General features: G+C 38.1%; 4 protein-coding genes across 10 annotated transcripts; 3 read left to right on the top strand and 1 right to left on the bottom strand.

Moving 5' to 3' along the window:
• The first annotated feature begins 341 nt into the window (after nucleotides 1-341).
• On the top strand, nucleotides 342-4,202 carry LOC145223026 (protein transport protein Sec61 subunit alpha). Its single transcript, XM_080089315.1, has 11 exons — nucleotides 342-586; nucleotides 751-818; nucleotides 1,101-1,166; nucleotides 1,244-1,428; nucleotides 1,514-1,649; nucleotides 1,767-1,920; nucleotides 2,013-2,173; nucleotides 2,432-2,629; nucleotides 2,727-2,882; nucleotides 2,997-3,109; nucleotides 3,329-4,202. The coding sequence occupies exons 1-11, from the start codon at nucleotides 580-582 to the stop codon at nucleotides 3,513-3,515; spliced, it is 1,431 nt and encodes a 476-aa protein (XP_079945441.1). The 5' UTR covers nucleotides 342-579; the 3' UTR covers nucleotides 3,516-4,202.
• A 751-nt stretch (nucleotides 4,203-4,953) lies between these two features.
• Nucleotides 4,954-12,777, top strand: LOC145223022 (uncharacterized). 6 transcript variants are annotated; one of them, XM_080089310.1, is made up of 16 exons: nucleotides 4,954-5,093; nucleotides 5,607-5,741; nucleotides 5,976-6,029; nucleotides 6,196-6,572; nucleotides 6,637-6,826; nucleotides 7,424-7,486; nucleotides 7,556-7,614; nucleotides 7,876-7,966; nucleotides 8,025-8,146; nucleotides 8,467-8,608; nucleotides 8,866-9,017; nucleotides 9,391-9,493; nucleotides 9,561-9,685; nucleotides 9,921-10,011; nucleotides 11,858-11,982; nucleotides 12,287-12,777. In XM_080089310.1, exons 2-16 carry the CDS (start codon nucleotides 5,690-5,692, stop codon nucleotides 12,470-12,472), a joined length of 1,932 nt encoding a protein of 643 aa, XP_079945436.1. In that variant the 5' UTR covers nucleotides 4,954-5,093; nucleotides 5,607-5,689; the 3' UTR covers nucleotides 12,473-12,777. The 6 variants fall into 6 exon arrangements, with proteins under 6 accessions (XP_079945436.1, XP_079945437.1, XP_079945435.1 ...); XM_080089309.1 differs by lacking the exon at nucleotides 4,954-5,093 and adding an exon at nucleotides 5,150-5,330 and having other exon boundaries at nucleotides 7,559-7,614; XM_080089308.1 differs by lacking the exon at nucleotides 4,954-5,093 and adding an exon at nucleotides 5,150-5,330 and having other exon boundaries at nucleotides 9,394-9,493.
• On the bottom strand, nucleotides 12,730-14,571 carry LOC145223027 (protein prune homolog 2-like). 2 transcript variants are annotated; one of them, XM_080089317.1, is made up of 2 exons: nucleotides 14,412-14,571; nucleotides 12,730-14,246 (listed from the first exon to the last, which is right to left on the bottom strand). In XM_080089317.1, the coding sequence occupies exon 2, from the start codon at nucleotides 14,226-14,228 to the stop codon at nucleotides 13,149-13,151; it is 1,080 nt and encodes a 359-aa protein (XP_079945443.1). In that variant the 5' UTR covers nucleotides 14,229-14,246; nucleotides 14,412-14,571; the 3' UTR covers nucleotides 12,730-13,148. The 2 variants fall into 2 exon arrangements, with proteins under 2 accessions (XP_079945443.1, XP_079945442.1); XM_080089316.1 differs by having other exon boundaries at nucleotides 14,418-14,571.
• Nucleotides 14,572-14,863: 292 nt separating this feature from the next.
• LOC145223025 (uncharacterized) lies at nucleotides 14,864-23,169 on the top strand. The gene is made up of 12 exons (XM_080089314.1): nucleotides 14,864-15,038; nucleotides 16,402-16,486; nucleotides 16,941-17,020; nucleotides 17,091-17,182; nucleotides 17,322-17,501; nucleotides 17,724-17,789; nucleotides 17,868-18,025; nucleotides 18,285-18,418; nucleotides 18,538-18,606; nucleotides 18,849-19,103; nucleotides 20,188-20,433; nucleotides 21,767-23,169. Exons 1-12 carry the CDS (start codon nucleotides 15,024-15,026, stop codon nucleotides 21,869-21,871), a joined length of 1,485 nt encoding a protein of 494 aa, XP_079945440.1. The 5' UTR covers nucleotides 14,864-15,023; the 3' UTR covers nucleotides 21,872-23,169.
• Nucleotides 23,170-27,987: the final 4,818 nt, after the last annotated feature.

Below are 27,987 nucleotides of genomic sequence, written 5' to 3'. Positions count from 1 at the left end.
ACAACTATACAACTGGACTCGAAAGATCATCAAAGGCCAAACTACAACCGAACACGAAAGAATATCAACGGTCAAACTTGTTGTACTTGGTTTAAGTTGCGCGATAAATAGATTTTAAAAGTGTATTGATTTTCAATCAAACTTTGCTGAACATATATATTTTTTACTGAATTGTTAGCCAAGGAACTTTTACCCTCCTGCCTTTGCAGTGTAATAGCAATATAAGTAATAGCCAAGAAAATCCAAAATAGGTTCCAAAAGATTGGCAAGGACCATTTTAAATGGGATTAGATATCTATGTCACCAGTTGCCGGCTTGGAAACTGGCGAAGCGCATCGAGTGACGTAAGCGTCGACGTGTATCTCTTAGTCACGTGACCGAGACGGCTTCCTGCTTACGGCGATAGAGGGAGTTCGATTTCTTTTCTCAAGCCGGTTACACGCTGGCAGTTTGTACGCAAGTCGACAGCAGCGACGTCACTATATTTTTACGTGTTTACTTGAAAGAAGCGGAGAACAGTGTCAGATTGCTTACCAGCTGAGTATTACAAAGTAACAAGTAACAACTGAAGACTGCAAGATGGGAGGTACGTTTAAATTTATGGGCAAAAGGCAGAAAGTGTATGCATAATATTTGTGTTTTTTATTCTTTCATCAAAATATGTTACGTGTTTAGAAATTTCTTTTTGTAATGATGTGATACTGCAGTAATGGTTAACAGTCAAGATTTAACAGTTTTTGTTTTTTGTAGTGAAATTCTTGGAGATCATCAAGCCTTTTTGTGTGATTTTGCCGGAAATCGAAAAGCCTCAACGGAAGGTTTGTGCAGTTATTTTAAATATAAATAACTCTATAGGTTTGCGAAGTTCATCATTAAAAGTTTGTTAACCTTTCAGTGTTCTAAGTGTAATTATTTGTTCTGTCTTCTTTTATCACATTCAGAACAGATAATATGTATTAAATATTATTTTTGTAGTGCATGTTATGTATTTCAGCAAACCGTTTTATGAATACTCGACAGTATTAAAATATATTTCCGCAAATAACAACTGTTTAGCAAACCATACTATCGAGAAATTTCAAAAATGTTTTATGTTTTAGATTCAATTCCGTGAGAAAGTACTATGGACTGCAATTACTCTGTTTATCTTCTTGGTCTGCTGTCAGGTAAGTGTTCATAATGTTATTCTGTGTATTACATAAAAGACTGAAACAGAAACATCAACAATTATTTGTTTCTACAGATTCCGTTGTTTGGAATCATGTCTTCTGATTCAGCTGATCCATTCTACTGGATGCGTGTAATCATGGCTTCCAACAGAGGAACATTGATGGAGTTGGGTATTTCACCAATTGTCACCTCTGGTCTTATTATGCAGCTTTTGGCTGGAGCTAAACTGATTGAAGTTGGCGACACCCCAAAAGACAGGTAAGAAATATATTCCAATTTAGAAACTTTGTTATTTTGGGAGATCTTTTCTAGTTTGTTAATAAGTAATACTATTACTTTATAGAGCTCTTTTTAATGGTGCTCAAAAGCTTTTTGGTATGGTGATTACCATTGGTCAAGCTGTTGTCTATGTGATGACTGGAATGTATGGAGAGCCATCTGAAATGGGAGCTGGAATATGTTTGCTGATTGTTATACAGGTACTGTTTAAAATTAGAAGAAATTGTTCCTCAGATTGAACCTTAAAAAACAGCTTTTCTTTGAACCTCATATTTAGTAAAAAATGTTTCTGTTTAATGTATCCTTTTTTGTTCTAGCTATTTGTGGCCAGTTTGATCGTCCTTTTGCTTGATGAGCTTCTACAAAAAGGTTATGGTCTTGGATCTGGTATTTCTCTGTTTATTGCAACCAATATCTGTGAAACAATTGTATGGAAAGCTTTCAGTCCGGCCACTGTTAACACTGGAAAAGGTAAACATATTAATCAAAAATTTTACCTGATTTCATATGTGCGAACACAGTTAGCCGTGAAATGCATTTGTAACAAATGTGTTTCCTTGTAGGTACTGAATTTGAGGGAGCCGTTATTGCTTTGTTCCATCTTCTTGCTACACGTGCTGACAAAGTAAAGGGTCTTCGTGAAGCTTTCTACAGACAAAACCTTCCCAACCTGATGAACCTCATGGCCACTGTCTTCGTGTTTGCTGTTGTTATATATTTCCAGGTAAAGTAAACTTTCGCACTTGGATGCTAAATATAGGAATTTACTGTTCCACTTTGGTTCAACAGGTTAAAGTGCCCAAATAAATGACCACAATATCCTAAAGAGTTAATAAAGGTCCTTCAGCTTTATCCCAACTTTAGTTTTGGGGATTTTCATGAACCAAAAAAGTTGGCATGAAATATACCTGTGCATTTCTGTTACTTATCATTCGAATAAAATTATAAAAACACATTTAACCACCTTTTCGACTATATTTAGGGTTTCCGAGTCGACTTGCCAATCAAGTCAGCAAGATACCGTGGCCAGCAGAGCAGCTACCCAATCAAACTCTTCTACACTTCCAACATCCCAATTATCTTGCAATCTGCCCTTGTGTCCAACTTGTACATCATTTCACAAATGCTTGCTGTTAGGTTTCGTGGAAACTTTATCATCAACCTGCTTGGAGTATGGGGGGTAAGTACAAAAAAAGCTTAGTTAAAAATGTACACTTTCAATTTGAGTTGCTGGGATTAGTTTTGAGGTTGGTTAAACGTGGCTTTCTCTTTTACAGGATGTTGAAGGTGGTGGACCTGCTCGGTCTTACCCTATAGGGGGTTTGTGCTATTATCTGTCACCTCCAGAGTCTTTCATGGCGATGCTCTCAGATCCTATTCATGCCATGCTCTATGTAGTGTTTATGCTGGGATCATGTGCATTCTTTTCCAAGGTAAACAATATTTCATTCTTTATGAATGCCCATTTATTTGGATGCTGACTTGCAGAACTAATTTTACTGACTATACATGTTATACTTTTTTGTCAAACATATGCATTTTTATAGACTTGGATTGAAGTTTCTGGCTCAGCGGCAAAGGATGTTGCCAAGCAACTGAAAGAGCAACAGATGGTGATGAGAGGACACAGGGAAAAGTCCATGATTCATGAGCTCAACAGGTATCTATCAGCCAAATTTTTTTTAAACTGGCAAAATAATTTTCCCAAATCTGCAACACATTTTTGCTTTCATTTTGCAAAATATCCTATGGTGTGAAAATACATTCTTTTTAGTTTTTTAAGCCCCTAAGTTATATCAAACGAACTTCAGAAACTGTTGAGCAACATTGTAAAAAGCATTTAAACAAAATATCAATCAACATTCCTTTAAACTTTTAGGTACATCCCCACTGCCGCCGCTTTCGGTGGTTTGTGCATCGGCGCACTGTCGGTGATGGCCGACTTCATTGGTGCCATCGGCTCGGGTACCGGTATCCTGCTTGCTGTTACCATTATCTACCAGTACTTCGAGATATTCGTGAAAGAACAAGCCGAAGTAGGAGGAATGAGCACGCTGCTCTTCTAAGCGTACAACGGGAACAGTACGCCATTCAATGCAGTTGCCAGCACTTGGTCTTTTCACCGAATCGACGCCTTTCTATGTCTATTCCTCTGAAGGCATCTATCTCTGGCTAGCTTGTGGTCTTTCCATGGGCGCTGCTGGCAAACTTTCGTAAGACTCAATTGTGTTGAACCGGCGTAGGACTTCCAGCGTGCCATATTGTTTCGAAAAAAGCGGTGTTCATTTTTCTATTGCCTTGTACTGATTGATATGTCTCTATCTTATCGCAAAACGCCTATTGTGAGCGTTGCCACCGTGTGCGCCCGTTTAGTTGTGTACATAACGTGACCAAAGTTTTTTTAATGCGCGTGCCGGTAATGCGGACTTCACAAAAAGCTGCTACCTTGCACAAGTTGTGTGATTATTTATTGTCGCAAATCAACTGAAATGCCTGTCACATGTAAACACTGAATTGGCGCCACACTGAATTGGAAGTTAGCGAACAATGTAACCCTTGGACTTACCTTTTGATGAGCAGAACCAACCTTTTCAAGTGGCATACTTTTCTGTCTGGTTTGAGTGCGATTTGTGTAGTAGCTTTTGGCAAAATGTGATTGTCATGCATAGTACGGTAATTATGAACCCCGCGTTTTGGTTTTGCAAGCATTGCTGCCGAGCAATGTCGGTTTGGGAATAAAAGTTTGGACTGGAGTATTTTGCTGATTCTCTAGTTGAGATGTAGCCGAGTAGCCAGATAGTTAACCAAGCCAACAGTTCGCTAAATGGACTGAAGCGCTTAACCAACATACAGCATTAAAGATTCCGATCGCCACTCTTTAAGTTCGAACCCCAGGAAACAATTTCCAGTTGAACAACTAGGCTGCACGCGTTTATCACAGCGATAGTGTCGAATGGAGTAGTACATATAAGGATGGAAAACATGGAGCCAGTGGCTTCAAATGTGCTTTTTTAGATTAAAGAAAGACCACACGTAAAATGGTTTCACGTAATATGACAAAAAAATATCTGCTAACTTCGTGTCGCTTGTTAGATGCAATGTAGGCTACAGTTGCTTGATTGTTTTGAGACAGATAATAAAATTCATTGGACGCAACAAATCATTAGCCACGCTATGATATATTTGCACAGACTTTAATGCTCATGTCTGATATTACAAGAAAGGTGTTATTAACCAAGATCCAAACGGTGGAAACGAAGTTACATTGGAACACTATATACGGATCTGTTCATAAGTTTAATGGTAAAAATAACGGAAAAAGCGACATGCTTTATTGTTCAAACGTTTGGGCCGTTATTTTTACCATTAAACTTATGAAGTTACATTGTTTTGTGACAAAACCCTTTAAATTTAAAAAAATCTATGGTATTTTCTCTCATTGGACTTGGGAAATAATATTATTTTCAGATTTTGCGCAGCAGTCGCTGAATAAAAGATTTGGAAAATTGCGAGACCACGTGCAATGCTTTGGGAGTATTTGTAATTTTGTATTGGCAGAAAAGTCCAACCAATTGAGGTCAACAGGAAAACAAGGAAAGATGTAATTAAAAGCCGCTTCAAGTTTGTTACTGCACAGTCAATCGGTAGATTCTAATAATGCAATTATTTTGTTAATCGAAATCATAAAGCGTTTTAAGTGTTTATTGTTACAGCGTACTTTTAATTAAGTCGGAACTGAAGAGAAGTGCTAGATGTTAATATGTTTTTGAACCCTGACCCATCCAGGCAGTTGTGTTCCAAATTTAACCAAACAGGCAATCAAAGAGGTCTTTCCAGAAGTGTTTGCACAGTCAGAAAAGTATACAAACAAAATTCAAGCAGTACGTCAAATATACATCCCTAATTTGCAGTGGAGTTTATTACTTTCATTCAGAAAATAAGTTTTGTTGTTAAGTTACAAATTTAGGTATTTCAATATTTTTCAAATTTAGTTTCAATTTAGAATTTATTTTTAAACTTTGTCAGTGTAGCATATTTCAATTACCATGTTAGTGTAGAAGAGTACAGTGTAAAAATCTCAGAGTCAGTTTAAGCAGACTTTATTGATATTTTTTTGGCAATATTATCATGAGCTAAGCTATCTATAAAATGTATAGGTGAGCAAAACGCAAGCCCACAGGATACTAAGACTGCACCACTGTGTGTAATTGAAACCAAAGAGCAGGTATTCATTGAAAACATGTCGCATTCACCACCACGAGCAGGCACCTGGTACCATCCACCACCGCAAGGTCAGAATATATCTTTTCTTGTACACCCTTTAATAAGGGTAAGATAAGAGTGCTGTGAACTGACTTTACTGCTATGATACTGTTGCCGTCCAACATACAGGATATATTTTTATAGCAACCCTTCAAAGATTGTTTTTGTGTCTACTTCATAGTTTTACTGCCAAAGAAATTATAATGAGTTGTATGAGCAGAAGGTATACTCATAAAAACCCCTATTTGTACTTTAAATTTTAGGTTCATCTGCTGGACCACCACCAATGCCAAAGCCACCTGATAGGAGATCACCAGGTGATAAACTAACTAAGCCATGAAAGTAGTTTGGTCTGATCGATGAAACGTAAATGGTCTTTATGGCAATGTATGAAATTCTGAATGCTTTACCAAGATTAAAACTGGTTAAAACATATTTTTGCCACAAATGAATTTCATTACACTGTTTTATTGCATTACAAAGGCCCTCCACCAGATTGGTACAGATGGCAAGAATACTACAGAAATCGATCACCACCAAGGCACAGTCCTCCAAGGAGCGGTAGCCCACCTAGAGTGCATCAAAGGCCAAGGTCAAGAAGTCCCAGAATGGAAATGCCAAAACCACAAAGGCCACCAAGTCCACATAAGGACCGCCAACCTTCCCGGAGATCTCCCAGCCCTAGAAGTCGCAATGAACATAGACCAAGAAGTCCTCATGCAGATGGAAAGCCACCGAGTCCTAGAAGAGATCGCCCACCAAGCCCTTGGGACTTTAGACGACGATCTCCACCAAGATCATATCACCGCCCCCCGCCTCCAGAGTGGCGAAAGCGAAGCCCTAGCCCACCTCCTCATTGGGTGTGTTTTATTTGAACAAAACAAGTTCATTGTCAAACATACAATAAGAAAAAGCATATTTTAGGTCAGGAGAAGTCCTCCACGCTATGGTCCACCAAGAGGAAGAAGTCCTCCTCGGGGCTGGATGCCTCCACCACCAGAATGGGATCGTTACAGAGGACCCCCTCCACCTGGACGGCATTCACCCCCAAGATGGGGCCCTCAGGCACCTAGAAGTTGGGATAGAAGATGGGAACCTCCCCCGCCTGCAGCAGGTCTGAGAAAATATTTCCTCTTTAAATATTTCCTCCCATAATTATTTCCTCTTTGTGAAGAAAAATAGGGTACAATTCTTTAAAACAACTGCTGATAAAAATGGATGAAAATGCATTAGCTGTGAAATATTAATACAAACTAAATAGATTAGCTGGTGTTTCCATTAGGGATGCGCCAAGCCGAGCCAGAACCCTAGTACTCGGTACCGAGCATCGCTATTTTTGATGCTCGGTGCTCGGCCGAGCAGTTGCACAAACTGACCCGAGCATTATATTTGCATATTCATGCCTTGCTAACTTAGGTAACTAGTGTTCGAAAGGGTGTCTATGTACAAAAACAAATGATTTTTCAAATGTATTAGGTTGTGGAAAAACGTGTATTTCTGAGGCCTGTAACAGCTTTAATACACCGCTGGTGACGTAAGAGGCCTTGTAGAGCTAAAAGGTAGAAAGGGGATTTTTTGTGACGTCATAATGCACCGAGCGTGCTCGGCCGAGCACCGAGCATTAACGTGAGATGCTCGGTGCTCGACCAAACAGAACATTTGCAATTTTGGCACATCCCTAGTTTCCATAATGTTTATTGTTGCCATTTAGGTCCCCCAGGTCCTGGACGGCGATCACCGCCGCAAGCAGTTGCTCCACTGCCACCAGCACCAGGTACTTTGCTTCAGATAGATAGAAGTGGAAACTGTATATTTCAGAAACTATGTATATTTTGTTTTGCAGTAGCTCCAGCACCAGCTATAGGAACTGATGTACAGAAGCCTGACTTCAACAACCCAAAGGTAAATGCGACCAGCCTACTTTTTTAATCAATTGGTGTTCTAAAAGTTCTAGCATTACAAGGAATCTAAAATTGACCAAAATGTATTGTTACTGCTACAAATGAGTTAACTTGCATGCGAAGAATTGGGTTGATGCTTGCAAAATGTTTATCGTAAAACTCAAAAAAGAGCAATAATTTAATATAGTATTTATACGCACTATAATTGCAGTAAGAGTTATTGACATTAAGTTTATCACTACTAACAGTTTTATTTACACAGGGAGATGACGGAATTTTGCCACCAGGTGAAGATAAAGAGGAAGAAATTGAAACATTTGATTTGCCAGATTACGATGCTGAAGTTCCACTAGGTACAAGTTGTTGCAACTGATTGAAAAACTTTGTTCTCATTTCTAAGGTTTATTACAGGTCAAAAGTATGTGATTGCTGTTTCTGGATTCTTCTGTAAAATTTGCCATAAGTTCTACAACTCTGAAGCTTCAGCCAAAGTGACACATTGCAAGTCCAGAACACATTATGATAAATTTGCAGTAAGTACTTAAATCATAACGGATTGTACATGCGCATGGGCAGGCAATAGCTTTTCCATAAAACAATATATCTAAACCAGTGGTTCTCAAACTCGGTTTTCGGGGCCGCATGCGGCTCCCAACTACTTATTTTGCGGCTCGCACCAGACCTCAGAAAACCACCAAACATTGCTATTTTAGCTTTCAAAGTAATAATCTTTAGTGATTTTCTCAAGGTTTCATTTTTTTGCGGCTCTTTACACACTTAAAAAAATACCATTTGGCCCCGACAATAAAAAAGTTTGAGAACCACTGATCTAAACAAATGTTTTTTCTTGCAGAAATGGTTGTCGGAAAAACAGGTTGCTGCTTTAATTCGAAAGCGTGATGCAGAAACTGCTGCTATCTCTCAGAAAGGGGAGGCAATAGAAGAAACACCTGCAAAACAGATAAAACTTGAACCAGAAGATTCAACTGTTTCAAGTATATACAACATACACTACACTAAGGCAGTGGCTTCCAACCTTTTTCAATGAATTCCGCCCTAATTTACTACATGGTAGATGCTCAACCATACAAAGATAATTTACAATTGGGTATTTTACCACCTTGTTCCCCAAGTGTCTATTTAAAAACCACATGTAAAAATTGCAGCAAATTTCTCCCCTCGAGTCTTAAAATTCCTCCCCGGTTGAGAACCACAGCACTAAGGCTTCAAAAACAAATATTTCCATTTTTAGGCAATAACCAAGAGGTGTATGATCCTTCTCAACCCACTGAAGAAGAAGTGAATGTTAAAAAGGAACCAGATGAAGAACAAAATGAAATTAATATGGTCCCAGAAACTTGGGAAAGTTTAGAAGTTCCCAAAATGGAACAAATCCCTGAACAGGTAAAAACCATCAAGTTTCAACTAAAATGTTGACTTAACGTCTAAAGTCCATGTTACTTAGAAGATTCATCAGTTACCACTGTTTGATAAAGCTTGGTGAAACATTTCATAGCAAAACAGTTTCTTGTCCAAAAGCTACCAAGTTGCATACCATCATGTAAAATCACAACAATCGACTATTAATAGTTGTTAGTAGCTTTTGTTTGATGACAGCTTGTAACCAATAGTTTAAGTTAGCAAGATATTCTTTAGGAGGAACATTAACTTGGAAAGGTAAGTGTTTTGTGGTAACTCCACTGCTTAACTGATAACAATGTAGGTTTAAAGCTATTTGATTTGTTTTTTTTGCCGTTATGAGTAATTTTTATTTCAGCAGAGTGATTCAACTGAACAGAATGGACATGTAAGTCAGTCAAGTGACTATAATTCTGATAGCGAAGCATTAATCACTCCCGAAGTTAAGAAGGATGGCGATGGTTAGTACATAGGAGCCGATCACAATACAAAGTACTACATGCTCAAACAATGGCACTATTTTTCTAGGTTTCATGGAGGCCACATTGTATAATCTGCGGAAAATGAAAGTCAACCAGCTGAAAGCAAACCTCGAGAAACGTGGTTTAAAATCAACTGGTCTTAAAACTTTGCTGCTGAAAAGGCTTGAAAAGGTTTTTATGTGATAAAGTTCATTGGAGGTTAAAATTGTCCTAGTGTAAACAGTCCAATGTCAAGTTAAAATACATCATTGTCTTGTTAGCCCTTGTGTTTGATACAAACCTACATAAAGTGGACCCAAACATGTTTAACACTCTGTTAAGCTTCACTTCAGTCTGTCCGTGACTGCTGGTGATCAACTCAACCTCCCCATTTAGCTTCTATTAACTTGTGTTTCAATCCTGACAGGTTCTCATGGAAGAAGCAGCCGCTGCCGCAGAGGCAGAACAAAGTAAAGAGGAAGAACAAACTGAAAATGAGGAAGCGATAGGTGGTGGTGGTGGGTAGTTGCTTTGTGCTCTTGACAGGGAGAGAAAGAAGGCCAGTGTCAGGAGAGATTACAAAATATGTGATTTGTCAGTCAGGAGTATCTGTAGAGATGAAATGTGCATTGCTGGTTGGTAAAGTGTCTGAGTGAGGGTTTCAGAGCATTACACATTTTTGTTTCCTGGTTGTGGTTTTTGTGGAACAAATGCAATAGAATTTATACCACAAGGACTAATACATATTATGTTCAGAACTGTTTTAAATACATGGGAGTTTAGATGTTTGTTGACGAGGTTAGATGTTTTCTTTTATATATACTTGTGTTAATGTTTCAAACATGTTGCCATGATGTAGCTTTGTAAGCTATGTATAACAAACACAATTTTTCAGATGAGTTGCAATTTCTTTTAAACTTACAGAATATGTTGATTGTGGCAGTTTTAATTAATTTCAGCACAAAGTTTTAAATGTTATAAGTATTTCTGTTTAAAAAACCTAATGCCAGGATGTTAGTTAAGTATGGAGATATTTGTTTAACATGTAGTTTGGGTTTTTGTAAGTTACATGTTTGTGTGTTGTTTTACAAGGCAGCCTTGGTTGATTCTTAAAAGATTTTGATAAAAACTTAAAGCAGTTAAAAAAACAATTGGGCATGTAACAAAAAGATCTAAAGTAAATATTATAAATCAAGAAAGTTTGAAAGTCTTTTTGAATTGTTTTGTTGTTTATGTTTAAATGTAAAACCACAGAAAATGCAAAGCTAGGGTTAGCGACTATTTGAAAAAGTGTTTGCAGTTTAATTACCAACCAGCAATGCACATCAAGATCTTCTACAAATACTAGATGAGCTTTTAAAGAACAGAGCAGTCGTATCATTTGTTAATCCATCAACAAGATTTAATGAAAATATCCATATAGCAGTACTGTAAAACTTGTACTTTGTTGCAAAGATAAATCGTTGAGTTTTCTTACATCAGCTTCTGTACCAGGTTTATAAGAAAAGCTACTAAAATATGTTTGGCAAAGAAGATGTTTTTGCTCACAAACCTAATGGAATGGACTTCATAGAGTCATAGTAGACGCTATAAAGTTGCTCTCTTTGCATACTATTAAGGATAATTGTTGCTCAACTAAAACACAATTTCCCATCACAAACAATAGTGTAGGGGTGGCCAAACTGCGGCTCTCGAGCCGCATGCGGCTCATTGAGCCTTTGATTGCGGCTCTTTGATGCTGCACATGCGTTCCCATCTTGCAGTTATTTGACCAGATGATAAAACAATGCATTTTATCACGTATTAACAATAGACTGACTGTTTGTCATAACCAATGTACATTCCGAAAACCAACCGAAAAGAACATTTTTGTACAGAAGCGTGCTATTGTGCATTGTAGTCAAATGATTCAAGCTGTTAAGTCAGGGCTGACATTAAAAGCATTTTACATTTGTATTGCAGCTTCTACTAGCAATAACTGCAAAGTTTAAACCTGTGTGTCTTATCTGTCGAGCTTTGTTCAATCATTACAAAACTAGTAACTTGAAACGTCATTACGAAGCTAAGCACAAACTTTCCCACCATATCAGCTTAATTTCAAACACCTTGCCCAGGTGGAGACTCACAGTATCACCACACAACAATATAATCATTATTTGATAGCTTACACTTCATTGTGAGTGAATGAATTCGTTTTTTTGATTTTTTTTGTGTTGCGGCTATTTTAAAACTAAATTATGTTGTTTGCGGCTCGAGCGTGAAGCAGGTCTGGCCACCCCTGCAATAGTGCATTAGTCTATAGCAGTTATTCACAATGACCAAAAATTGTTTTTGACAGCACCGCTTAATATGTTTTTCAAACAGAAGAAGCAGCAGCCCAATCGGTGGTCAAGGAATACACCATGAACATTCATGAATCTGACATAGAAGCAACAAACCGCAAGGTTGCATGGATAACTGAGGATGAACTCAGAAATCAGCTAACACAGGTAGTAACTGTTCCTGATAACTGACAAAGTTTTGTGTTGTAAACTGTTTTAGTTGGCATAAAGCATTGGTTGTATGGTTTTTTCTTGTTGTGGTGGTTTAAAGCTTGGCTTGTGGTTTGGCTCCTCTACACTTGGATTGGGTTTAAGTTTTGTGCATATACAAGGTTCTGACATAATACAAAAACTGGATAGATATATTGTGCTATAAGAGTATAGAGTGTATAAGAGTGCATACCATACCATCCACTGCATTTTACAAGTACCCTGCTTTAAAACATTCAATAAAACAAGTGTTTTTATGTAGATTTCTGGTGTCACAAATGTTAGTAAGATTGAAATGGAAAAAAGCAAAGTCGGCAGAAAGACAATCGTGGAATGGATTCTTTCCTTGCAATATGAAGGAGAAATGCCTGAAGAGGGATTGCTCTTCAGTCTCCCCAGTCATCAACAATTACCATTCAAAGTGGAGATCAGTGATGATGCAGAATAAAAATCAACATTAACAAACTTCACTTGTGTATTATACTTCCTTTTTTAAATGATCACATTGTGTGACAACTGAACCTTATTTTGTGCTGGCTTTTGCTGAAGCTATGAATGAAGAAAAAACAATGGTTTGACCACTATAAAGGTATATATATCAACTAGTTGATCTACGCAAAAACATCTGACTTGTAAGCAACAGTGGCAAACATACAGTGAATGGAGCACTATTTCTAAAAGCTGCACTACACCATTTGGTCGAAATTCATCACATTCACTTTTTCGTAATAAATAATACGATCAAAAAAACAACTCTTTGTAATATTTGCAGAAATGCAGATAGTTTTTAGTCTTAATAAATGGTTATGATACATCTTGAATCTTGTGTAAAGTAGGTAAATGTCTGGATATAGTAGGATATTTGAATTCAACTAGAAATGCACACCAGCAAATATAGTACACAAAATAAAGTTCTACGCTTCTATTTGGATTATTATCAAGTTGACACAAAGGTGCAAATCTCTTGAATGTGTGTGTATATAGATATACTATACAAAGAGGGAAGAAAAGACCAACAAGCAAATCAGACATGCAAGAAGGGCAGACACATTATCTATTGCTAAAGGAACTTGTATCTAAGAAACATTTTGAATTCCTTACATAAAGTTTATCACAGTGCTAAATCACCTTGGAAATTCACCTGGCGAGGATTGTTCACTTGGCCCAGACGAAATATTCACAACTGAGGGGTCTTTTTTAAATTTTTGTTGCAGTTTGATGTCACTAAGCTGGACTGCATCAGGCACAACAACACTGTCCAATGGCACAAGATCTGCAAGTTTGTGTAGGTTTGATACAAGCTGCAGTTTTTTGCTAAACTTTGAGCTGATAAATGGGCGGAAAAAGCCAATCAGCAAACGTATGTACCAAGATGGGTGGACAACAATCAGCTGTTTGAGATTTTTACGAAGGCGCCTATGGATCATTTGATAACACTTTTTCAACCAATTAACAGGTGGAAGATTTCTCCTTCTGCAACCACTGTTAAAAAATATGATCATGTAGTCTTCAGCCACCAACAGTTCAAGTGTGCTCACTACATATAAAAACAGGTTGTCCATTATGTAGCGATAATCCTTTTCATTACAATCGGGTAAAAAACATGCAGAGAACACAACGATTGCATTCAGACCTTCTCCATAATATCCACCATGGGATAACACTTGTCTGTATGGGGTGATTGCTGACAAGTCCAGCTTGTAGTTTTTATCACCAATTACAACTGTTCTCCATGTAGATCCATGTACAGGCTGTGGGGAAACACTCTCTTCTGTAGGCTGCAACACAGGTGTATCATTATCCCACTCCAAATCAATTCCAGAGTTGTGTTGTGGGGAATCAACAGACGATGCAATGTCATCGGGAGTCAGCAACTCTTCTGGTGTCATCACACCATCCAAGTCAGATTCTGAGATGTCCATGTCCAGCATATCGTCATTGGCCAATTCTACCTCCAATCTTCTTCGAGTGTTTAGATCTTCATCTGTATCCGCTGCTGTGTGTATTTTCTGAAAACTTTGTCCGGCCACTCCAGAGAGAGCCACCATGTCATCTTCCTCCCATTGGCCTTCAAACATTATCTCGCTGGTTGACATGTTGTTCCGTTTACTTCGCGGAGTGCTATTTGAGCTTGAATTCTCTCCATCTTTTATAGCACTACTTTCTGATTTTGGAATGGCATCAGTTTCAGATTCCTCAGCCATTTTTTATCATTGCAAAAGCTGTAAATACGAACTCTGTAGTACTTTTTGTGTTTGTTTTTCTCACAACAAAATATTTTACATTAATCTGAGTTTTAAGGTAGATTCTTCCAAAAAATTCACGTTATGGTGTCGCACTATTGGAGTACATTCCACAAAACCTATTTGGTAATTTAACTTAAGTACCTTTACCTGCTGTGACCTTGTCCTACAACAACAATCCATCCATTCTTTCCGCAACTCAAAGCAGCTTACTTGGTAAGTAAATATTTCCACTTTGTGTTTCTGACAAAATCGTTCATCCATGTCGGATTTTTCTTCAGTGGTTGATCACAGAAGTCAGCCGAAATTAATTATTTTCGGACAAATTAACCATTTATAACTAGGTATTAGGCGAGTAGCTGAAGCCTGCATTTGCCGACAAATCAACAACTAGCAGTGTAAACTTGCTTTTGGTTGTTACCTTTCGACTTTTCGAAGTTTGGTTGGCTTTACTTGCACATTAGCTAAAATGCAGATATTCAGAGACATATTGTGAAAACATTTCTAATAGCACAACTTCGTTTTTAGAGAAAAAAACCTTTATATTTTTGGGACAAAAAAAATATTTTTATCCACCATTGTTATAGCGCCGCTAGACGCCAGCAAAGAGAATACGTTGCCCCCGCGCGTAACGTACGTTGTTTTGAAATAGCTTGGTGCAAAATTTATTTCAGTAGATCGCTGTAAGCCTAATTATAAGATTTGTAACAACAAAATTTGGAAAATATCGTCTCAGATCGACAGACACCAATCAAAATGACGACGATGTTGGTAAGCATGCCAAATATTGACTAGGTTTGATTCACTTTTGCCATAGTTTGCTAGTTTTGTGAGCACAAAATGTGGGGTAACACTAAAAGCAGAAAAACAGAAAAGCGGGAAAAGCAGGAAATCAACACTAAAAGCAGAAAAGAAAGGAAAAGCAGAAACAAGGGAAATTTGTGTTTTCTAAAAGAGGGAAAAAATAATTCCAGAAAAACAGGAAAAGAGTAAAATTTCTTGTTTCATAAGATTTTAAAATACGAAAAGCAGAAAATGTTTCTTTATTTGTTTTTTTGCCGTTTTAGCTCTTAAAAACCATTCGAAAGTGTTCTAATAGCCGACACTGATTGTGTCAAAATACAGAAAAGACGGGAAATAAACAAATAAAAAACATTTCTTGTTTTTCAGTATTGGACACAACACACAATCGATGTAGAACACTAATAGATCACATTCAAATGATTTTTACGAGTTAGAAAGGGGCTCCTCCAAAATACGCAATCTATAAAATGTTGATGGTTAGGGCTTTTAGGGTCTGGGTAAAGGTTTATAATAAAAATAACACTATAATTTAGTTTTAGATTTCCAGTTTGGACTTAATATTCTCATATGTGTTGAAAGTGGTACTAAGCACTGTATGGTACCACATGTTAACACTAAGAAAATTAGGTCCAAAAGGTATCTAAATTAAATTATAAAGTTATTTGTATTACAATCCCTCACCTTGACCCTTATAGCCGTAGATTGCGTATTTTAGAGTAGCCCATTAGAAAGGTATAAAAAACAAATAAAGAAACATTTCCCGTTTTTCTGCTTTTCGTAATGAAACAAGAAATCTTACTCATTTCCTGTTTTTCTGGAATTATTTTTTCCCTGTTTTAGAAAACACCAATTTCCCTTTTTTCTTCTTTTCCTTTCTTTTCTGCTTTTAGTGCTGATTTCCTGCTTTTCCCTCTTTTCTGTTTCTCTGCTTTTAGTGTGACCCCAAAATGTGCAATATAGATCCTGGCTAAAATTGTCTATTAATCAAATCTGAAACATTTTTTGGGTTAAGTTTGGTAAATAGATAAGCTATTGCTGCCAGGCATAATATCAAGTTTGTAGAGCTCTTCTGGCAAATGTAATTTTTATTCCGACGTTTCGACGTCCTATACAGGTCGTCTTCATCAGGGTAAATAACACTGTGGTAAAATAACACACTGTGTTATTTACCCTGATGAAGACGACCTGTATAGGACGTCAAAACGTCGGAATAAAAATTACATTTGCCAGAAGAGCTCTACAAACTTGTTTGGTAAATAGGTTTTCATTTTGTAAATTTAGTGTTTACAAGATGGCACATAGTCAACAAATAATTGTTGTTCCTCTGCAGGAAGATCCAACTTTGGAAAGGCAATTCAAAGGGCACAGGGATACTGTAACAAGCTGTGATTTCAACCCAAACATGAAACAACTTGGTATGTTATTGTAGTTGCAGTATACTATATATATACATAAAACTTTAGTGTTCAAATTGAATCAAAGTATTGTATACACATAAAAGAAGATTTGAATTATACCAATGCTTATTTGGCGATTGATATATCATGATGCTGTTTGTTGCATTTTTATCCCCCGGTGGGCAGGCAATGCCTAAATAGCCACAATGCAACCACAGTCAAGCTGCCTGTTTATGATGCAAGTTGGTTGAGTAATTTTCTATTCCAATTTTTGGAGTAATGTGCATCTGGTTCCACTGGAATAAAGCAATGCTGCTTTCTTGCTCAAGGAAACACAAGTTGCCGAGGCAGGATTAAAACCCACAATCTTGTTCACACAAAGTGGTTGTGTTAGCCACTCAGCCATCTTGGCGACTAAATATAACCAACTAAAGCAGGTTAAATGCTGACCAAATGTTGTTGTATTTTCAAGCTACTGGTTCAATGGATTCTTGCCTAATGGTTTGGAATTTCAAGCCCAACATGAGGTCATATCGATTTGTTGGACACAAGGTAACTACTTTTCCATGACAACAGGTCACTTGTCTTTGAACAACATGTTTACCTAAAAAAATCATTTTAGGATGCTGTGTTGTCTGTACAATTCTCTCCATCTGGTCATCTTGTTGCTTCTGCTTCTCGGGACAAAACTGTCCGATTGTGGATTCCTAGCGTGTGAGTCTCGTCATTTTTTTAACATAATTTTTTTGTCTTGTGTTACAAAATTGTTTTTACATTTTAGGTGTTGGCTTGAGTAAAAGGCATGCATTGAAAGTATTGTCATTTGTAAACACACTTGCATAATTGTTTTCAGAAAAGGGGAATCCACGGTGTTTAAGGCCCACACTGCTACAGTGCGGAGTGTCAACTTTTCTACCGATGGTCTGAACCTTCTTACCTGCTCTGATGACAAGACAATCAAAATGTGGTCGGTGCACAGACAGAAGTTCCAGTTCTCTCTTACACAACACATGAACTGGGTTCGGAGTGCCAAGTAAGATATTTTATGAACAGCATATGTTCTGATATTGTATGAGCCCTAATATATGCTTAAAATATGCACAAAAAAAGCTTTTGAATTTTTTGTAATAACATCACAACAGCAGTGTTTTGTTTAAAACAGCCAGGCACTACTTTGTTATCAATTGTATGATCTTGCTGAGATAAAAATCCATTTGGTAAGAAAGCATTTTTTAACCAACACCTTAAAATTCAGGTTTTCCCCAGACAACCGAATGATTGTCTCAGGAAGTGATGATAAAACTGTAAAACTGTGGGACAGGTGAGTGCAAATGTGAATTATATTTTGCTATGTTGTCTATCCAGACTAACTTTTTCCTGTTCTGTTGTAATAATTTAGAAACAGCAAAGAATGTGTTCATACATTTTTCCAACACGGAGGTTTTGTAAACCATGTTGAATTTCATCCAAGTGGAACTTGCATTGCTGCAGCAGGAACAGATGCTACAGTGAAAATCTGGGATATTAGAACTAACAAACTGCTTCAGCATTATCAAGGTACAAGCAGTTGAAGTTAAACTTAGCACATTGTGCAATGTGTACATTTTATAGTCTATTGTTTGTGGCTATTAGTTATTACTTCTTTTCTGCTTGATTGCTACATTCTTAATTTAATTGCATTTGCTCAGTAAACGTTTGGAAAAACCTAAAAAAATATTTCCTTACCTGCATGGTTTTGGGGTTTAAGGTTATATATAAAAGAACATGACCAAACCAAATGACAACTGTTAAACCTGCAATTTATTCATTGTTTTAGTTCACAGTGGTCCGGTCAATCAACTTTCCTTCCACCCCAGCGGAAATTACCTCATCACAGCATCAAACGATTGCACATTGAAAGTTCTTGATCTTCTTGAGGGCCGCTTGTTTTTCACGTTACATGGCCACCAGGTACTGAAGTCAACTAAATGTTAAGAGTCAGAACACACTTGAAATTATTACTATAAGTTTAAAATTCAACGTGATAAACACATAAAGTTTGCACTTTTGATAAACTTATTACGTTTTAGGAGCCAGTGACTTCCACGGCCTTCTCAAGAAACGGTGAATATTTTTCGTCAGGTGGCGCCGACGAGCAGGTAAAGGCGTATTTGTCAGATAGTTTTTTGTCAAAGGACTGCGGCATTTAGTTGAGTGCCCATGCAGTAATAATGACTTGTAAGCAACCTCAAGACTAGCAAACTGCTTTTAAACATAAGTAATAACTGCAGTTTGTTTTGTGTTTTGATTTACAAACTACACGCCGTTTGCAGCTCGTTCAGTTTTAATCAGTGTTTACTCTGTTAAAATAGCACAAGGCAACTCTAATCTTTAATTTAAGGTGATTGTGTGGAAAACCAACTTTGACAATCTGGACCCGAGTCGTTCCCTTGCGTCGCGTTCGCAACTTCGCTCTGAAGAGGTGGTTGAAGAATATCAGCCACGATCGGCAATGAAATCCAACGTTAATGGAACAGAAAGATCACCAGCCAGAAAAAGTTCAACCCTCAACGCTATGACCGAACCACGCAATGTTTCTGCGTCCATAGCTCCAACCCTGATGGACGTCGGTCCTGCAATGTTTTCTGAACCCGCTGTAAGTTGTGCGGAATTGTTTTTGTTTTCATGTGGATTGTTTGTAAGTTGATGAACACATTATCAACATACTGACGATACTGCTAGGGCAAAGTATACCTATCGCGTAATCTTAGGCATTAATGACTGGATGTTTGCATAAACTTAAATGTACTGCCAAAAGGCTGATTATAGTCTTCGTCCACAAATCTATGAGCTAGGGCAGGGATGGCGAACCACTGACCCTCCGGGTGACAAAGTGACCCACCATCACGTGAATTCCAGTGACCCACTTGTAGTTTTTAAAATTTATCCTGATTACTTTAGGTAGGGTTACCAGATTTCCAAGATTAAAAAGCAACACAACAGTTAACTTTAAGCCCTTTGCCAGATTGCCTATTGTTTCAAATAGAGATTGTTGAGTCAAGGCAACAGATATGTTTATTTAAACGTACAACTTGAAACGATTTGTTGTAACTTTGTTGACGCTGTTCGGTTCAACATACTCATGCGAATCTTTTCACACATGAATTTCATAAAATCGAGTGCCAGGAATCGTCTCAGCTCAGATATGACTGCTGCGTGTATTAAACTGAAAACTACCTAGGATTACAAGACTTGCAGAAAAGATGCAGCAACAAGCATCTTAGCATTGACATTGACGCATAATAAAATATGTGACCCACTTTGTTTTCTTTCCGAATTTTGATATTCTAAAAACCCGCTAGGGTATTCCATTTTAAAATTTGAAGTACGGTTATCACATGTCGCTCGTTAATACGAAACGTTTCAAAAGCAAAATATTTGTCATGTGTAAAGTGTGTTTCGAGTAGTTACTAAAAACCCGTGCTTAGCAACGCAAATGGCAAGTTTTTTATGTCCTCTCGCTATAACGTTATGTTTTCAGAAGACTTACATTGCAAAGGGTCTTAAATCACCTTTGCAGGATCAGCATTTACACCAATATATCGATCTCAAAAACGCTTCCGAGCACTTAATCTACTCCTTGCAACCTGCCATGTTCAATGTTGTCTACCTCGATCAATATTCACCGATTTAGCGCAAAACCCTTAAAACAACACTCCTTAAATCCTTTATTTTACCAGCGAGGATTAGAAGACTTACATCTGACGTCAGCAGACCAGGCGACGCGAGCAAGACGTCATTTGGCGGATCAATCACATCACCAGGAATCTCCTACCAAGCTGCGATTAACCGACCGTGCCCCTAGCGATCCGGATCTATCGAAGTTTGCCACTAGTATTACCGCGCCACTAGAGGAACGCCAGATTCCGCCGAAGGTGGCGGCCACCTTGGAACAGATCGTCGGCCAACTTGATATGTTGACACAGGTATGTTCAAGTCAAACATGTTTTTCCGATAATTGTAAAATACGCAAAGATCTCTTTAAAGATCCGCCATTAGTTAAAACGTGCTTGTAGGGGAGAGGTGTTCCTGAATTGTTTTTTATATGTCTTTTCAATTCAATAATAATAATAGCCTTTTTTACTTCACTGTTTAATAGCATTATTCTTTTAGTTCCTAGATTCTTTAAGTCCTCTTTGCGTAGAAATTCAATACAAAGACATTAAGAAAAGGGCATTTGCACATCCGGAAAGGCCTTGTATCGATAAATGACAATTTATTTTTCGCAGCAAACTTTCAACAACAGTCAATAGCGTGCATCGATTGATCCTAAAATGCGTCACCAAAAATAACCTTAATCCCGCATTTCCATTTCTTCGGTTAAGTTAAAACGGGTTTAACACTGAACACGCCCCCACACGACCGCGTTAAAGTCAATGTTCACCAGAAGGGGTTGGTCGGTCTATTCCACGTCACTGTCGGTGAGGTGTCTCCCGTTTTGGCTCAATCCGCCCAAATCTGACATTTCAATTACCAAGATATACAGCATTGCTGGTTGAACTCTAACCACCCTTCCCCATACAAATGTATCTCTATTGATTCCACCATGGCGGTAAGCATCGCTAAATTTAGACATCTCCTGGCCCCGAGTTCAGACGTGATTGGAACTCGTTCTGGGCTGTCTGTAACGATTTTTACCGCACCTTGTATAATTTGTACCTCGACAAAAACGTTTTTTTGTCTTGTTATTAAACTGAACAGTATCTTGGTTGGGTATTGGCATTATGCTTTGGTTTTACGGTGTAAGAGGATTTCCGACTTTTGTGTTAGGAAATATCGACAAAAATCTTGTCCGTAATATATTTATGTCACTATTAAAATTAAATCACAAACTATATAGTTATGTATTGTGTATCACAGAAGCTGACAGCCCAACATATTAATTTTTTTTTTATAGGACTTAAATTAAGATAAGTTTATGTTAAAATTAGACGCATTGCAATTCTTTAGCGGTTTAAATTTAATAATATCAAAGGTCCTCCGGATAAAGACATCGGCCTGACGGTTGAAGGATTCTCAATTTATTACAATTTGAAAAATTTAGATTTAAAGTTGTCTTAAGCATATTGGCATAATAAATTCGTTTTGTTTGTGAGAAACTTATGCAAAAACTGCAAGCAGTATTTCATCAGTTGTGTGAATGCTTAAAAAGATAATGAATACCAACTAGAGCACCAGATAACGTGATAATTACATTACACAAGTTTGTCAAAAACAATAACCACAACGAGGTAATGATATGTTAAAATTTGTGTTTAGACAATGACAATTTTGGAGCAGCGAATGAGTATGACCGAAGACAAACTGAAGGAGTGCCTCGACAACCAGCAGAAAATCACTCTACAAGTCCGACCCACAGATTAACTCTTTTTACATAGCCGACTGTGTTACGCAAACCAGCTTACCACTTTCACACATACAAACACACCCAAGACCTCGCCATTCAATGACAGGAAGGACCATTGAAAACTGAACATCCATACTAGGCGACACTTGAAGCTTCAATTTGGTCCGAAGTCCTCTATGTGGTGAAATATTACATTTTGTGAATCGGGCGGCGCGGTGTTACATCATAGCGCTTTAAACGGCTTTTCGACCTTTGCGTATGATTACATGTTTTCAATTAACGACCTTTGCGTCTGACGTATTTGCGTAATATTCGTTTTGCGTGAGAGGTCACGTAATGTTACGCATCCGGACTCTTTGCGTAGAAGTGCGTCATTAGGCTGTTTAAGTTTAAATTTTGGAGTAAGTTTTGTTGTTTCTTTGTGGCGCGTTTTGAAAAGATGGAACTGACGCAACGCGATATGCCCCATTTAGCTTGTGTCTTGTGACGACTTGGCCTATTCAACTCCCTTTTTGCTTCGTTGCCAGTTTGTTTTTTGACTCATTTAACTGTTTGCGGCAGAATTCGTTTTTGGTATTTTACTGTCCATGTATTTTTAAAGTTTTCAATTCTGTGTAGTCCAATATCTGTTGGGGGCTGTGTCTTCTTAACATAGCGACTAAACAATCAATAGATCACCTGCCCATGTCTTTGACCCCCACAAAATAAGATTCTGTTTTCAAAAAACAGCTGCATGAACTATTATTGTCTCTACATAAGCAAGACAACATCGCCATGTCGAAAATGTCCATCGATTTCGAATAAAATCCGTTACTCAGAATAGCACTAACCCTGTACTTTCATTTTCTTTGTCAGGTTGAATCAAGTCCAGCACAAAACATGGCTTTACGTAACCGTGCCTGATAGGCTTAAAATAGGTTTAGGGTTTTAACTTTCCATCGATAATAGTTCCCATTTTACGCTAACTGATACCACGCTCACACAGCCGAAACGTTTGAATAATAAAGCATGTCGCGTTTTACGTCTATTTGGTCCGTTATATTCCTCATTACGCCTACATATAATTTTTAAAATATCCAAAATAAGGTCAGATACTATGATAAACGAGTTTCATAGACCCACTGGAAAATAAGTAACATAAATCTCATTCGACGTATTTCCTATTTTTATTTCTATGTTTCTGTACGGTATTTGCCGTTTCGTTTCGCTCTGTCTTATTTTACTTGCGTGACTTTTTCGTGACGTCACTCGATGGCGTCACACGTAGTGCCTCGACGCGTGTAAGTCGTGAAATATAGTATTTTTTGCAAATCTTCTTTCGTGTTGCGCTTTACGTCTGTCAGAGACAGGAGCCACAAGGACTTTTCATTGTTGTTCGGATGGGTGATCAATTCAACAGTTTCAAACTAGTCAATGTATATTCTGGGTTCCCGCGGGTATGGAAAACCTGGTAAAGTTATGGAATTTAAATTTGTATTTTTAAGGCCTGGAAAAGTTTTGAAAAAAGCCAACTTTTGCAAAAGTCCTTGAAAAAGTATGGAATTTGGCACCTATAAATGCCAGATAGAGCTAGGGAATTTCAAATTACGTAACGTTTGTATATTCGTTGCAAGTATGGAAAATTGGCTACATATACCAAAGCCTCTTTTCTAGTTTTACTATGGGAATTGCTCGATTTGTTTCGATTAAGGTTATGGAAATTTGTTGTTTTTTTCTTGAAAAGTTTTGGAAAAGTCATGGAATTTATAAACAAAAATTGTGCGGGAACCCTGTATATTATAAATAAGCCGTTTGTAAAATAATTAAGCCATTCTTCAAATAAGCCCTTTAAAAAATATTTTGAAATAAGAAACTATATTTCTGGACCGAAGGTAAATCACAAATAAAACTGTTGTTATCCAACATTTTAGCGATTTTACTGACTCCATTGTTCGAAAATTGTATTGTTATCTAAAGCAACTGACGTCCTATAGATTTATATTCGTATAAAGCCACGGGTTTCCACAAAAATCCTGTCATATACTTCAACATATTACGAGACAGTAGGAAACTTAAGCTCTTTTTTAAATGCAAAGAAGACTAAAAATGGCACCAATTTCAGGAATTTGAATACATTTCCTAGCATGCGCTTATATTATCTGTCACGGTCGCAAAATCATGTGTATTTTGAACTGGGAAAAAACAACATGCGTAAATCCGGTTTCGCATCCTACGAATTGGCAAGTGACTCAATTGACTTCGGAACAAACATGCACGTTCAACCAAACAGCATTACAACTTCCCCGCTTTGGGGGCGTCCAAAGTACGACCGGCACGAATTCTTTATCCCAAATTCACAAGCGATTGTCGGTTACACTCGAAATGAAAAATGCGAAAAAATACCATTTTGACCAGACGTCGTTATGTGACCACTTCAGATTGTTGGTTAGAAGCTATTGACATTATTATAAGCAAAACTTCCTGTATACTACAAATACACTCTTTGCAGATCTCTTATCAAGCGTAGCCTAATGGTCATAATCAAAAGGCCTTGTTTTTGCATCAGGCTGCATTTCTTAACCTGTGTTCAAAGTGTTGAGAAAAATTAACAAAACTCTACAATTTAATGACATATAACTTATAAGGTATAAGGATAAATGTACGTGAGATCTGATTTGGGTCACCTGTGTGGTATTTTTACGACTCTGTTGCCCGTTTTTCTGGTATTTATAATAAAGTCATTGTCTTCCGGGAAGTTGAAGTTCTGGCAACAATATATGTTCGTGAGCACTGATTTGGGTCACCTGTGGTATTTTATCATTCAGTTGCAAGGTTTTCTAATTTTCATAGCAATGTCTTTGTCTTTCAGGAAATTGTAATTCTTGCATTTTGGCGACAATAAACGTACATGGGCAGTGATTTGGGTCACCTGTGGTATATTTTGTCACTCTGTTGCACGTTTTGTAGTATTCACAGTAACGCCTTTGTCTTCCAAGAAATGGGAATTCTTGCATGTGGCGAAGTTTCGTCATTTTCCTAATACAAACCACCTGCATGTAATCGTGTTTCCACAAGCGTGCCGTTGCCAATCTCGTCAGGGCGTGTCCTGCCATCAAAACAATCGCCCTTTCACTTGAAGCAGTTAATCGCGAAGGCGTCTGTTTTGTGGCAATGGAGAATAGACGGGTAGCGAACTTGGAACGAAAACATGGCTCACGTTTTTAGTTGAATTTGTCTCGTGAAACATGAATTCGTGCTATTCGTGACCAACCTCGTGATAGCAACAAAATCTACGTGACCTTGTGACACTGAGGTCCAAAGTGTCGGTTACGCAATGTGTAAAAAAACACATAAAAAATCAAATACACCCGTATGTTTAAAAATATCATTGAACAGAAACTATAGAGCTGCGTAATTTTAACTCAACGCAACTATGGTGCAGAATAGCGCGACTTTTATGTAAATTACAAGTATATTATTATTTGGGCTCATTTTCGTTTAAAAACATTGACCAAAAAGCCCCAGATTTGACACTACACATGCAAATAAGGAAAAGCAGCCGTCGACAAGTTAACATACGTAGCAACTTTCCGGGAAGGATGTTTATTGGGCATTATAACGAAGAAACATAAGCCACCTAATTTAAATACGATCGTGCAGTTAAAACACGAAGTTCGGTTGAACAGCAAAAGCATCGTGCAGTGAATAATCATCTCTTTCCTGACTATGCAGTGATATCATCATGTCTATATACCGCAGTACATATATGCATGCCGAAAAGTAGACATGATAAACAAAATTCGAGCTACTGCATAAAAAGCGTGTAGTTGATCCTGATAGTGTTCGCTGTTCGTTAGCATCAGTGATATTAACACGAAATTGCCTGGAAAAACATGTGCATTGTGGTGCTAATTTTCGTCCACACATTCAGTTTTTTGGATTATTTTTTGTAGATGCAGATTACTTGGTGTAAAAAAGCTACTGTTAGGTGTAACAGTAAGTGTTTATTTATTTGAGTCAGGTGCAGTGATTGGCGTTTGTCGTTAGCTTGGAAGTTACGCGCTACATTCAACACGTCGGTTTTATGACTTTCTACGATGTGAGAGTGAGACTGTTCTATTTGCTCACGAATAACACCTAGACGTCAACAAGCAAAATGATAAGGAGAAAACCGATGCGTATAATCTCATTCGACCAATGACGTTGGCGAATCTTCTCATAATGTTTCAGAAATTGTTATTCAAGCTGGCAATGTATCCGCTTCAAGGCTATTGATCGAATCGCGCCAAGGGAAAAACAAAATCGGCCTTGTTAAAATTGCCAATAACTCGTGGAGATTTGACGTGCCCACTCGAAAACAAATTCTCCCAATAACCGATTGCCCAACGCATCGTTGTGTCAAAGACGTGCAAAGGAGACCAAACGGCTTTTTCGGCGATGACGCACGCAAAGGGATCGCCATTTATTGGCACACTCTGTTCAACTTGGCCACACCCCCTTGTTTTACAACACTAGATAGTACTCGAAGTCGGCTTAGGCTCAAATCCACTCACGAAGCCACTGTAACAGACTCCATACCCACTTACCAGCCTTCAGTTCTACAGGCTGTGTCAACAAGGCCCGGACATGGGTGTGGTGGAATTGGCCGTGTTCCGCTTGTACGGAAACCCGAACTGCAACTGTTAAGCAAAACAGCGCGGTTTTAGATCATGACAAAGGACTTCGCCTTGATTGACGCTGGATTTAGATCGCGTCTGGTAATGCATAAACGTCAATCTGAAGGCAGTAGTGAAATTGCGCTTGTCAGTCAACAAAATGAACTTCAGTTTTGTTTTTCCGTTAAAATAGCCCTCTGTATTGCTGGTTTGGGTTTGTGCTATGGATAGGGCAAACTTAGCACGCTTATTTTACAATCCTTCTAACAAGCATACTTCGGAGCTTATGATTTTTTTTTTAATGTATAAGTGCGCCTGTCGTTTTCGATTTTAAGGGTTTAAACAGACAGCTGAGTGAAAGCAAAAACCATGAACTTGACCCTGTCTGAAAACTGTCATGGGCATATCTAAAACAGCCAGACCTTTCACGATTTTTCCACGAATACGCTAAAACAAGCATCGACTAAAAGCATTTAAAACAACTTTCACATTTTCCAGCGTTTCCATGCCGAACAGCACTGTCATATGAGCTTTTATTAAAGCTTTAAAGTGATATTGTTCACACTTTTCGATTTGGCATTTCATTTTCGCCCCAGCATGAACTGCTAAAAGTTGTTGAGTCGGCAAACATACCACCCCTGACGAATGCCGCTGTGCTTCTAATTTGCATTAATTACCACTGATGCTACTAGCAACATCGTTTCCTGCTGCGATGCGACTTATCACCTCCGTGGGGTTGAAGTCAGTCATCCGTTTTGAAGCAGTTGCTTGCGATTAGATACGCGGTCATTAGAATACAATTCTAAAGTTTGATTACCTCTTCAACAACCCAAAATCAAAGACACAAACCCTCTTTACCATCTTGTACTATATGATACAAGATTGTTTTTGACCACCTGAAATTTGCCTCGCGAGGTGGCAGTCAAGAGCGAGATTTGCTTGAAATCGTAGCCTTGTTAACGAAGTGATTCGCCTGGCGACAACAGCCAAGTCCAAACACCGAGGAATGTTACCAATTAATAGATGTGACGTAATGTTCATTCAGGAAATTGTCATCCAAAAGCGCTACAGGCATTTTGGGTGTTACGCTTTGGCAGATATCAATAGGATGGTGAATTTGCACGGCAATCAGGCTTCCTCGTAGTGGCGGCCGGGCTTATTGCCTGCAATAACAAATTCATTGTGATGCAAATTTTCGATCAACTACCTTCCTCAATTGTGCAGACTCCATGCATCTCTTCCTTGCAGTCGGTAGCGCTTTTAATTGGCCGACGTTGCATTGCGACAGTCACCTTCCTGGCAATGTGTCAGGAAGGCGTGTATGACCATTAAACCTGTGACATGAACGAGGGTGGAAAGGAAGAAAATACGCAACGCGCGTAGACCATAGATAGAATATTAAACCGAGGGGCATGACACTGTACAGTTTGTGGTGGGAAATTTTACCCGTTTCCGACTCTGCGTTCCGCGCCCTACATAGTTACACAGCGTAAACGTAA

This window comes from Phallusia mammillata, chromosome 4, assembly GCF_965637545.1.
Source record: "Phallusia mammillata chromosome 4, kaPhaMamm4.hap1.1, whole genome shotgun sequence".
Lineage (NCBI taxonomy): Eukaryota > Metazoa > Chordata > Ascidiacea > Phlebobranchia > Ascidiidae > Phallusia > Phallusia mammillata.
Note: the sequence above shows the minus strand (reverse complement) of the source record. Positions and strands in the feature narration are given on the sequence as shown.